Source organism: Diadema antillarum, unplaced genomic scaffold (assembly GCF_040938485.1).
Source record: "Diadema antillarum isolate AM-2024a unplaced genomic scaffold, OU_Dant_1.0 seq00000016_RagTag, whole genome shotgun sequence".
NCBI lineage: Eukaryota > Metazoa > Echinodermata > Echinoidea > Diadematoida > Diadematidae > Diadema > Diadema antillarum.
In genome coordinates this window covers 512,052-524,861 of record NW_027271136.1, presented here as the reverse complement: position 1 = coordinate 524,861, position 12,810 = coordinate 512,052, and the positions used below count along the sequence as shown (strand labels likewise).

Genomic DNA, 12,810 nt, shown 5'->3' with positions numbered 1-12,810 from the left:
GCTTTTATAGTCCGTCTTCCTCCAGTTGTAGATGATTTCATATTCTTCAAAATTCTGCTATGTCCTCTTCCTCCTCTTTCAGCATCACGTGCAGTCTCTCTTTCTTCGCCTTTTGGGTAGCTGCTTCGCTGCTTTCTTCTCTTCTTTTTCTTCATCTCTTCTTCTTCTTCGAAAATTACAGCTAAAATTGCTTCCCGTTCTTGTGCCGATGTTACTACGCTCAGAAAGACCTTGTTACGCTCTTCCCGCTGCGTTTACGTCGTCATTACGCTCTCCCCGCTGCGTTTACGCTGTCACTACGCTCTCCCCGCTTGCCGTACGATTAAAAATATGTCAATTTTGATCGGGGAGATCAGGAAGAAATTTTGAACCGGTTCAAAATTTCTTCCCGATCTGAAAAACTGCCCGCTCCAACCCCGACCTCCACACGCTGCTGCTACGATGCTTCCGATCCCCGTACGCTTTTGCCGCTCTCTCCCGGGCTGGTAGGCATATACTGTGAAAGTGGAAATTTTTGTGCATTTCATGCAACCAGAAACTAGTGCAAAAAAAAAAAAAAAAAATGAAATAAAGGCAATGGTGTGATGCAAAGAAAATATAGAGTTCCGGTATGCAAGAAGACCCTCCCCCTTCCATTATTTGCGTTTTGAAAATTATACAGAATTTCACTCTATGTACAGTTATCGCAGAAGTTTCGTCCATCTGTTTTGTGCCATGATGGAGTGTTGATGTGCCAATCCTACAGAATTAGATCACACTGCCCTCAATTTCCAGTCATGGTGAATGATAGCAGGTCATATCACTGCATCAATTTATATTCATCCTTCCTCTGCTTCTGTCCTCCTATATAGCTCTCTAATGCTTCATTCTCTTTCTCTCTCCATGTCTTTAGTAGTTACTTGTAGTACCGGTATTGCATTGTACTGCTATTTGCTGTCTAATGAATAAGCACTTTGTGTGTGCATTGTCAGGGGACTGTGCATTCCCATCTTTTTTTTTCCTTTTTTTTTTCTGAGAAGTATTCCAATTTAGCTGTCTGAACAACAGAAGGAAATAATTTTTTGTCGGGAAAATGTTTAATCACAAAATGTTAGCCGCTCGTGCATTAAATTTAGTGCAGATATGCTTGAAAAATTTCTGTACTGCAGTTGGCCCATAGTAATGAGTTAATGTTTTCCAAGAGAACTGAAGGTGCTGTAGTGGTTAAACCTTGCCAAAAGCACCATAATGTAAATTAAGGGACTGATGGCTATGTGAGCCACAGCCAACCACTCCTTTTCCATTCTAATTACAGTGAGAATTAGGCCCAACATGATTGTAAGTAATTGCTACAATGAGTTGATTGCCAACACCAACATACTGTACCTGGTAGGTCATACCAAATTCAGGGGCAATATACCATCTTATGCACCTGGTGAAAAGTTATGTATTGCATTGATAGCCTATGCAAATAATAATTTGTTTTGATTTAATTGTGCTGACCTGCAAAACATGCCTGGATTTGTCAGTTCTGCCTTGTACAAAAGTTTTTCATTTCCTTGCAGTGTTGTCTTCTTCCTACATGCTGAAAATTTGCAGATGAGATATTAAATTTAAAGGACATTTACAGGCAAGTACCTGTATGCTTTCATCCAATTAGATTTTGTTTGACGATTGCTCAAGGTCACATGCAGTCCAGTTTTCAAAGAAATGTATAGATTATGGGTTCACTATCTATTCTGATGGAGGGGGGGGGGGTGGGAGAAGAGCACTTCTACTCCAGTTCCTCAGACAAAAAGGTCATATGATATCGTAAACTTGATAGATTGGCTGTGTGTATGAGTAGGGGAAAGAACACTTCTACTCTCAACTCAGACAGAAAGGTCATTTGATAGCATAAACCTGATGGATTGACCCTGTGTGTCCGAAAATATAAAGAAACCACGTACCTAGAGGTTATGATAGCCTTGTCCAGGGTTGTGCTGTGTTTGTACTTCACCTGTTGAATGTTTCTTCACTGCCCAATTGGTTCTCTTGTTTTTCAAACAAACTCTACCAGCAATTCAATGTTACTTTGTGTCACAAGGCCCATGTAAATACATGCATATTTACTCAATTATAGCAGAGAGCGCTGTTATGTAACTCAAAGAATGTTTGAGACCAAGGACCCCTACCATTTAGCAGTTTTTGAGTGCATTTTCCCAGCTACTGCATGCAAACTGGATTTGAGGTACCGGTATTGTATTGTGTTGAGTAAACACAGATGAGTGTAACTACAATTGTAGCTTGTTAACTGGGCCTTCAGAGGAAAACTATCTGTACAGTAAAAAATGCTAATGAGCAGGCTGTTAAATGACGATGTCTTGATCTAGGGGAAGGAGCCTGCTGTGCTTCTCCCTTCTTATAGTCATAGACCATTGAAAGATTCTCTACTGAATACTTATCATCATGCCAAGCAACGAATGACAAACGTTCTCACAGAGCCATTTGCATACATCTCACCAACCCACCAGTATGTAGGTACAGTCAAACTGTCTTGTGAGAAATATCAGTACTGCAGCAGATATCTAGCTTGTATTTGTAGGGATCGTTCAAGATGAAACAGTGCTATGTCAATAAAAGAAATCACCCTTCAGTATTACTGTGTAGACTCCATATAGGTAGTGTAGGCAAAAATTTTGTGTAATTACATGTACAGCTGTAAGTAAACAGACTTATAACAGACAGACAGACAGATAACATGCTTGATATCAACCTCATTTATGTTTAGCATAAAATATTGCAACACTGGATACTAGAGACTTGGTAGCCTGGGGATACTAAGCAGTGGGAAGGCTTGCCCGACTCAGATATATAATTCGAGAATCCCTGTAATGGATTGTGTACAGCTTTACCATTGATCTGTATGTATTAAAGTACACACACAGCCAAACATTCTCGACTATAATCAAACAGTTACCAATAAGTAAACGCTGTGATACACTTATTTGCTGTCAGGCAATTCTACGTAAGCAGGCCTGTGGTGGACATGTTTTTTATGCCTCAGCCCGAAGGATGCTGGAGGCATTATTTTAATGTACCCTGATGGGCAGCAAATGATGATCGATTCATTTGGGCTATCCGTGTTCCCCCGTGCTACCGGGTCTGATGTTTCTCCCCCCTCAAATTTGCAATTGTTCAAGTGTCAAACCTGTTTCAGTGATGAAAGGTGACTTTTTGTAAAGTTACTGCCTTTTTGATTGGCCTGCATGGATGTGACTCTATCTGATGGACAATCTACAATACCCTACAGTTTCAAAGTCTTGCTGCTGTTCAAAAAAAAAAGAAAAAAAAAAGATAATGGATCAAATTGACAATTACAGAATCTGCCCCATTGTATGTCTGAAACTTAATGGGGGTTTATTGTTTTTATCATTTTTTTAACAAGAATCAGTTGCATATTTGTAGAACAGGACTTGTTCATTAGAATAGTGACAAGAGATACGAGAGTTATCAGGGTATGTGTATTTTACTACTATGCACTGAAGTGCTAAGCAATGCATGTGTTATGGTGGGTGTGTAACACCCTTCCCTGTGATGGAACAAGTTGATGAACTGTCAAACTTCATGATATTAGCTCAGCTAGTGTACACACATTACATATCGTGTGGAAAACCACTGAAGGGTACAAAGGTTTAAAACATTGTTGTCACTATTGAGATGTCTGTCTGCGACCAAAATAACCATGGTAATAAACATTCACTTAACTGTTTATTGAAACAGTAACACCACTAGTTACATCTTTTGGGTACATTTAGTGTGACTGTTGAGCATTTAAACCTTCTTAGCTTTTATGTGTGTACAATGGTTCTCATTTGATACAAAGATTTCTTTAGGTGCAATTAGTACACCACAGGCATACACAGGCACAGAAATATTTAAAAAAAAAGGGGGGGGGGGATAATCAAGAGGAAATTGGTGAATCAAAATCAAACCCCATAGCACATGACCCTGACCCACATCTAGCCAGGAACAGAGGTTTGTTATTTCTCCTCCTTGGTGTTCATATTTGTCCTCAAAGTAAGATAATGGGTAGGCCCTACTGATAATGTGGAAAGAGCTTAAGGTAGCTAGAGTGAAAAGCAGACTGGTTTGTGTTCAAGACTGTGGAAAGGGCAGTTCATGAAATTCAATATTACTATGTTATGACCAGCAGGGTATAACAACCTACTTTCCCTGCGTGCTAAGGGCAACTGAAACTTACAGTTGGATCAGTAATTATTAGTAGCATGAATGGGCACTTTCCTGTTTTATGGGTCCGATGCTCAAATACATAGGCCTACACAGAGAGGTGGGAAGTACCTTTTTTTTTTTGCACGGGTAATTTTTCCTGCTCGACTGAGTAAAATGAGTTTTGCTTGTTCTTAATTGCACGGAATGGAGATATTACACAGTGGTACATAGGACAAGCAAAAATATTCAGATGCTTTCATTTTCGCATCAGTTTTTGGTTGTGCAAAATGTGCGAAAATTTCCACTTTTACAGTAATGTGGTAATATATGGACACCTTGCACAGCCCACCTGTCCATTCTGAAGGCAACACAAACAACCAGCCAGAATAGAGAGGCTGTCCGAAAACTTACATGTAGTCCCAACAATACGATAATCACACAGATTGAATGGGGCTTTCACCCCAGGTGGTTGCTGTAACCTGCATTAGAGTTGACTGTATAAAAGATACTAAACAATGCATTACTACAATGTAACCTCAAAGTACGCGAAGTGTACATCAATTATTGTTGCGTGGTTAGATTGTTATTGCATTGAGGAATTACCCATTTCTGGTTCTAGTACCTTGCCCTCGCATTTGCATACTGGTAAACATTAAACCAAACTGAGTCCAAGACTAGTACAGTCCTGTTGCTTCTCTTTGTGCAGCTATTGCCTCTGTCAGACCAATGCCTTTTTTGTATGCTTCTGTAGTGAAACACTAGAGCTGGCAATTCCGCTTTCATGCTGCAGCAGAGGGAGAGGGAGAGAGAGAGAGAGAGCCAGAGAAACAGTGAGAGATGGGGAGAGAGTAAGGGAGCATGAGAGAGATCCAAGCCAGTGCTGTGTAACAGGTTTGGTGCATATTTACTTATGCGGGGCCTCACGAGGGGGTAGTGACTATGGGATTTAAATAGCAAGAGCGTGCCTACAGTGTTCACAGTGTAGGGACAGGTTAGATTGTGCATTTTTACATGGCAGAGAGAGAGAGACGGGGCTGAGTTGCAGTGTGCGTGGTGTGGTTAGCCAGTGTTGAGCATAGCATGTATACAATGCAAGTGTGCGTGCGCATTCTCCCGACCGACGACGACAACTGAGACAGGAAGATCTACTTATGTCTGCAGTACAGGGCCCAAGGCTGGTGTGTAGTAGTGTAGATGTACAAACATGGCTGATTGTTTTGCCGGCGCACAGCGTTTCTCCGCTATGTAGGACTTGGTGACAGTTCGCTCCCCACAGGAAACTTTGTACTGGCTCCTGGTAGATGTTTCCTACAAGAATGCCAGTGATGTGTTTATATTTGTGAACCTGCATTTTCACCTGGATTACATTAATACATTATTCATTGTGCCTATCGTAGTTTGGTAAGCTATCTTCTTTACTTTTTTTTTAATGGGGGGGGGGGATGTGACAGGATAAGTCTCTTTTTCTTTTCTTTTTGTATGTGTGGTGATTAAGTGCCTGCTGCTGTCTGGTTGCCTTGCCCTACCACCTCTCCCCCTCCCCCATTTCTATGTGTTTTTAGTCCAATGAGACATGCCAGCTTGTGTGACATGGAACACTCATTGGAAAGCCCCTGTTTGCTGAGCCAAGTCTATTGAAAGATGGATGAACGTTCGCCATCAAACAGGCATATTTTTGCAATGCGTTGTCGAAACATCTTTGCTCATTCACATATTATAAGATCCATGCACTGCGTGAATTAGGCACAGAGCTGTATTCATCTTCCCTTTGTGTGACAGTTTGTCCATTTTTATTGTTCATGTATTTGGCGTGACTCTCAATCTGTATTGTTTTGATTTATTCAAAGAAGCCATTGTCGTGCAGACAAATTTACTGTCAGTGAATTCAAAATTTATTATTCAGATTAGGGTTATTGAAGCCTTTCAAACATTCATATATGACAGGGTTAAAGCATTTCCCCATTTCACTAAAGCAGTTTCTTTATTACTTTATGTTGTCATTTGTTTGTTGATATTGTCAGTGTCTTGGGTTTGGTGACATGAGATTTTTGTAGTGTTGAGATTTTGCATTACAATATGACTAGTGCGTGGTTTTGAAAATGCATTCCTTCATTTAGTCTCAGGAGATTATCTTGCTGGTATTAGCCCATGTCAAGTTTGTTGTAAAGTGGGTAGTTTCATCGATTAGTTTATAATCTAGTTTCCATGTTTCTGATATGTAAAGACTTTATACAGTTACAGTTTGTATGTTGACACACCATTATATGTGTAGGCCTACATCCTCTTCCTATGACCATCTGTCTGTATGCATTCTGTCAGTTGAACTTACGGGAGGTTGACTTTCAATTTTGATTTTATGCAACAAAGTAGGCATATGTACAGTAGTTTGTCGGATTTTTTTATGGGGTTTGCATACCCACTCTGCACTATGACTTGTTTCCTGTATGTGGGTTTGCATACACATACACTGTATGTATGATAGCATGTCAAGCCGTAACAATAGAAGAAGATCAACTGTATTTACAAAGTATTTGTCATGAGCAGACATACAAGTATACAGTAGGTGCATACACACAGTGAATAATGGACGCATGGATACCATTTCCATTTAAATCTGACCATGTGTGCAAACAGTTTTGGAAAGTGAGTTGTTTGAAAGGAATTTCAGTGAATTTAGAGTAGTATTCAAGAATAAGTAGGTATGATTTGTGCTTGTTTAATTTCTTTCATTTGATTTTACATTTGTGTATTTTTTTATAAGCAAGTTTTTTTTTTTAAATTCCCTCTTTATGTTTTTTTTTCTTTCCTCTTCAACAGAGCGATGAGAGAAGCCATGCAGCCCGACTTCGGGATATCACAAGCATATTTCTGAAGCGCGTACCAGGTACATTTCTTGAAATTAAATTTCCATGGGAATATTCTATGAGTCTGTTTTCTTCACATTATGCCACTCCTTTTTAAAAGCGTAGTATTTGCATTTTTCTAGTGCAGTTCTAGTAACTGGAAGTGGAGTTTGATTTCAATTCTCTACTTTACAGTTTAGCACTGGGTATCGTGTATGCCATGGTACCCATTGTTGTTTCTAACACTAGTTGCATGTACTGCAAGTTATCAATTAGCCTGTTACTTGCTCAGGTGAAACTGAAGTAAAGATATGAAACTTTTAGTAATGCCACTGTCTCCACTGTTTGATTTTACCTGCTAAGTATGCCATATTGTTATGAGTTATTCACTGCTTAATTCGTGAAGGGGATCACTATCTAACAAATTTAACTAGCCTCATGCATTTATGTAACTTGATATATGACATTTGTGTTATTTTACTAAAGGCTAAATCTAGGATTTGTCAGGCTTAAACTAAAATCAAATTTTACATTCTGTCGTTTAAGAAATATTGGTAGAAAACTTATGCCAAGTTTTTCAAAGAGTACACATGCTTTTAGTGCATAATAATAGTATGTCAGGGTGATTACTGTAAAACATGATATATTCGCGGCATGAAATTTTCGCGAATTGGAGCTGACAGCCTTTTTCGCGGCATGAAATTTTCGCGAATTGCCACTGGCGTTCAATGCATGTAGTGTAGACAAAAACTTTCGCGTGCATTTTAATTTCGCGAATTTTGGCGTTCGCGAAATTCGCGAAATTAAAATGCACGCGAAAATTTCTTGTTTTACAGTATCCTATTCAGTGTATAAAGATCACAGGTAACTGGAAAAATATGCTTTTAATAAGGTGACGTTAAATTATTGTCCATTGCATTTTCTTTCAATCAGTTATTTCTGAAAATCAAATTCTTCTCAAAATCAAAGTAAATTGCTGGACCCAAATGTATTTGCTTATTGCATAATGTTACTTAAATGTTCCCTCAGTCAAAGCCAGTTGTCCAACCCTGGTAGAAATGACTTATAATATATGCAGAGTTGACTGTAGATATTTACCACTCACTTTGAGTTTAATTTTTTAAGAGGTGAATGTAATTTACAGTGTATATAATGCGAAATCTGAATTAGAAAGATTTGTATGCAGGAGTGTTTTGGTCACCATCATTACAGATATTTTATAAGAGGTTTTTAATAATTTTGTGTGTGTGTGTGTGTGTGTGTGTGTGTGTGTACAGTATATACTATACGCACACTGTACATGTTATATACTTACACATCCTCTGATGTGGCCGTGTCCGGATAAAAACAGCTGTATTCATGCTACAATTCTATGCTGCTGGTACCTGTATCTTTTGCTGTTCCTTGTCAAATTGAATTTGCTACAAACTACTCACTTTTTCAAGGTAGTACCACTCTTAGAGAGATTTTAGTGATTTTGTGACAGACAAGCGTATTATTTCCAATACAGTGTGATAGACGAATAAGTGTAAGTCTTATACAAAAAAAAAAAAAATCTCACATATTGCAAAAAAAAAAGAAAACAAAGATATCAAAGCATTATTGTCCCCGCCGAACGAGTTCGAGCAGGGGACTATGAAACGGGCTCCGTACGTGTGTGTGTCCGTGTGTCCGTCCGTCCGTGTGTCCGTGTGTGCGTCCGTGTGTGATCAAAATCTTCAATTTGCTACTTCTCTGTCATTTATGAGCCAATTTTGATTCTGTTTGCTTTATATGATAGCACTACATGGGAGCTTTGAAACTTCTACACAGAATTTCAGTCGTGACCTTTGACCTATATTGTACATTTTGCTACAAAATGCTACTCCTTCGCCATTTCTAACCCGATTTCGATTCCGTTTGCTTTATGTGATGGCACTAGGTGAGGGCTTCAAAACTTCTACACAGAATTTTGACCTTTGACTTCTTTGACCTTTGACCTTGATTTTTTGACCTATATTGTACATTTTGCTACAAAATGCTACTCCTTCGCCATTTCTAACCCGATTTCGATTCCGTTTGCTTTATGTGATGGCACTAGGTGAGGGCTTCAAAACTTCTACACAGAATTTTGACCTTTGACTTCTTTGACCTTTGACCTTGATTTTTGACCTATATTGTACATTTTGCTACGAAATGCTACTCCTTCGCCATTTTTAACCCGATTTCGATTCCGTTTGCTTTATATTATGGCACTAGTTGAGGGCTTCAAAACTTCTACACAGAATTTTGACCTTTGACTTCTTTGACCTTTGACCTTGATTTTTGACCTATATTGTGCATTTTGCTACAGAATGCTACTCCTGCGCCATTTCTAACCCGATTTCGATTCCGTTTGCTTTATGTGATAGCACTAGGTGAGGGCTTCAAAACTTCTACACAGAATTTTGACCTTTGTCTTCTTTGACCTTTGACCTTGATTTTTTACCTATATTGTACATTGGCTACAAAATGCTACTCCTTCGCCATTTCTAACCCAATTTCGATTCCATTTGCTTTATGTGATGGCACTAGGTGAGGGCTTCAAAACTTCTACACAGAATTTTGACCTTTGACTTCTTTGACCTTTGACCTTGATTTTTTACCTATATTGCACATTTTGTTACAAAATGCTACTTCCGGCGGGGACATATGTTACGCACCGCGTAATTTCTACTTTTCCTTGTTTTGATTGTTGAACAGTAAAGATGTACAAAGTATTGAGAAAAGCTCTAGAATGAAGTCGTGACCATACCACCTTTAATTTTGTCCTTTTCCTACAGCTGAGAAGTACAAAGGTCAAAGTGATGAAGAGGTAAGTTGTTATTAGTCTGGCATTTAACAATGTAGGCCTACAGCTTCACACAGTGCAATATTTGCAGAAATGATGATTTAGTGCAGACCTAGTAAGATTTCATGCAAGAGAAGTATGAAGTATGAATGACATTTAAAAGTAGCGATAATAATACAATTTCTGATAAGTGTGTGCAAATTGAAATATTGAAATTACTGATGATAATCATTGAAGTGAAATGTATCACTAGTTATGTTCACCCGACCTTTTTAATCTTCCATATTTTAAACTTTGATGATTAGCTTGTAGTTTTAAATGACAATGTGCGTCCACAGGACATCTAATGTTTAAGATTGAATTTTCGAGCGATCGGAGTCCCACCATGATTACAGACCATAGTTATACAAGCAGTGCTAGCAATAAACCAGATAATGTGTGATGATTCAGTAGTGTACAACATGCATTCGAGGTTGACTCGGAAGCCGAGGGGGAGTAAGGTTCACAGAGGGTTCACAGAGGGATCCCGCTAACTTTCAAGTTCATCGATTATTGTGTCCATGATGCTAAATTTCAAGTGGGGACCTCCCGCAACTCTCAGCTAAAACACAAACCCTGAGATATCCTGCAGTTCAAGTCGTGAATGTAACTTAGTTTGTAACTGTCATTGTAATAGTGTTACACAATAGTAGCCAAACATTCTTTCCAGAATAAAGGCAAACTTTATGGTTTTATTTGAGATTTTTTACATTTTGAAAAAGTATGGCAGATATTGGTATATTGAGATCATTTTATGTGTTATATCCTTGCATTATCTGCCAATGCTGTTCAATATTGAAATGCCTAGATAATTTGCGTGCTTGTACAATAGAGTAAAAAAAAAAGAAGTATCCTCTGTAAAATTCTTGTCTGTAGAATGTGTCTGAATATGTCCAAATGATGCATTCTGTGCCCTGCTGCATTGAAGCTGAGATCAAACGTATGTCAGAAAATCAGACGTGCATGTAAGTCTCTGAATACTCAATTCTGATTGGCTGATACCTAAGTTATGTGTGATTTTCTGACTTCTGATCAACCTCATCTTTTCATGCATTAGATACCTCATCTCATAAAATGAAAAATTAATATGAATGATTTTCTTCTTTTTCTTGTTCTTCTTGTCTGTGCAGATACTTTTTCATGTGTTCAAGGATGCCTTTTCATTTACATTCAAAGGTGAGAAAATGAGTTTGCCCTGACTAAATATTCTGAAATGATGTATTACCAAGTGCCAGTAAATTACACCCAATATTTGTAATATGACAATGATGATTCACAACATTTTTATGCCGCACACACACACACACACACACACACACACACACACACACAATCATAAGTGCAGACTCCTCCAAGAGAGTTAGTAATTGAATGTCTGGTGAAAAACGTGAATCTTGAGTGAAGCTTTGAAGTGTTCCAGATTTTCAATTACATGGAGAAATGATGGGAAGGAGTTGCATAGGTGAGGGGCAATAGAGGAAAATGAAGGACAAATGCACGAAGGGATGCAGAAATGTGTTAACCCTCATTAAAGACATAATTTACCATTTGCAGATGAAACAAAACCCAGCATTAGTGCTTTAAAATAGTTCTAAATGTGAGTTAGGGATAGAAACAACCACTGTAAAAATTTGAATGCGTATAATCGATGGTAAGTGTTGTTAAATACACAAAATGTGAACAATAGTTATAATAAAAATGTTTCCAGATTAAACCGTCTACAGTTACGGTTTATTGAGAAAAACACTGATATCTCCTTATATTTTAGGCTTTATTGTGAAAATTTTGTATGGGAGGATGTTTTGTGGTACAACAGAACTACACATATGCATGAAAGGCGATATCTTGAACATTTTTTACATCACTGCTCCCAAAGGTAAACTGGACCTTTAATGTTCTGCATCCACGACCTTTCAGCGGAGTGACTGTGGCATTCAAGATAGAAATTATCCTGTCCACAGTATGCTCATGGTCTTCGTGAATAAGTTGGGATGGATTCAGTCATTCTTAGCAATGCCAGTGTTTTGTGACTTTGTGCTCTCATTTTTGTCGCTAGACTTGGGCAGTAAAACTTTGTTTTTAAAAAAAGGAATGTGTTGACTCTCAGCTGCACACTCCCCCCCCCCCCCCCCCCTCCTTGGAAAAAAAGGGAAAAATCATGAGGTGATCACTGGGGATTTTTAGATGCCCAAGCATGCGATGTTGAATACAGTAGCTACAGGAGCTGCTTGTGGCTTTGTTTTATCAAGTACCTATGTTTCCCCCCTCTTCTTGCTCAGTCGTCGTATCTGGCATTTTGGGTCTGCCATTTCCAGTTTCCGAATGTCATGTCAAATATCCTGTGTGTGTTTCCGTTTGCTTCTGCCAATCTTTGGATGGCAGTGAAGGGATTAGCTCACATGAGGGTCTATGGTTGATGTAGCACTACAGGAAATGAAACTCTTTGTGAAAAAAAAAAAGAAATCAGCATTAAGAATTTAAGAATGTCCTGAAGTTCTATTATTAATGGTACCCATCTTAAAAGAAAACGAGACAAAACATGAGAAGATAATGATTTGTATTTATGCTATCACACGAGATGTCCCCCCCCCCCCCCGGAAGTTCTTGATTTGAATAACAAATTGGCTCAGTAATGTTTATTAAATGTGCTTGTGGGCAATTCCACGGTAACTGACGTTACACGTAAGGATTTTCATGAAATTGTTTACCTTGTAGTTTTGTGAATGAAAGCACCTTGGGCTTGCAATTAGCATTGATGAATAAGTTCATGAGAATGAAGAAATAGGTGGAAAGTTTTTCTCTCAAACTGCATTTCTTATCACATAGCAAGTGAAAATGTGTCGGTAACTGACGTTACGGAAAAAGGACATGGAAACTTATGGTGTAGATGTAAATGGAAATATCTCATGTCCCTGACTTTTAGCCTTT

At 38.5% G+C, this 12,810-nt stretch overlaps 1 protein-coding gene across 3 annotated transcripts in view; it reads left to right on the top strand.

The window, feature by feature from the left end:
• Positions 1-12,810, top strand: part of LOC139725146 (uncharacterized) — a 109,247-nt gene that overhangs the window by 49,318 nt on the left and 47,119 nt on the right. For all 3 annotated transcript variants that reach the window (XM_071636234.1, XM_071636235.1, XM_071636232.1), the window contains exons 3-5: positions 7,009-7,075; positions 9,836-9,867; positions 11,013-11,058. In XM_071636234.1, the coding sequence (XP_071492335.1) occupies positions 7,009-7,075; positions 9,836-9,867; positions 11,013-11,058 (145 nt within the window). The remainder of the gene's footprint in view (positions 1-7,008; positions 7,076-9,835; positions 9,868-11,012; positions 11,059-12,810) is intronic.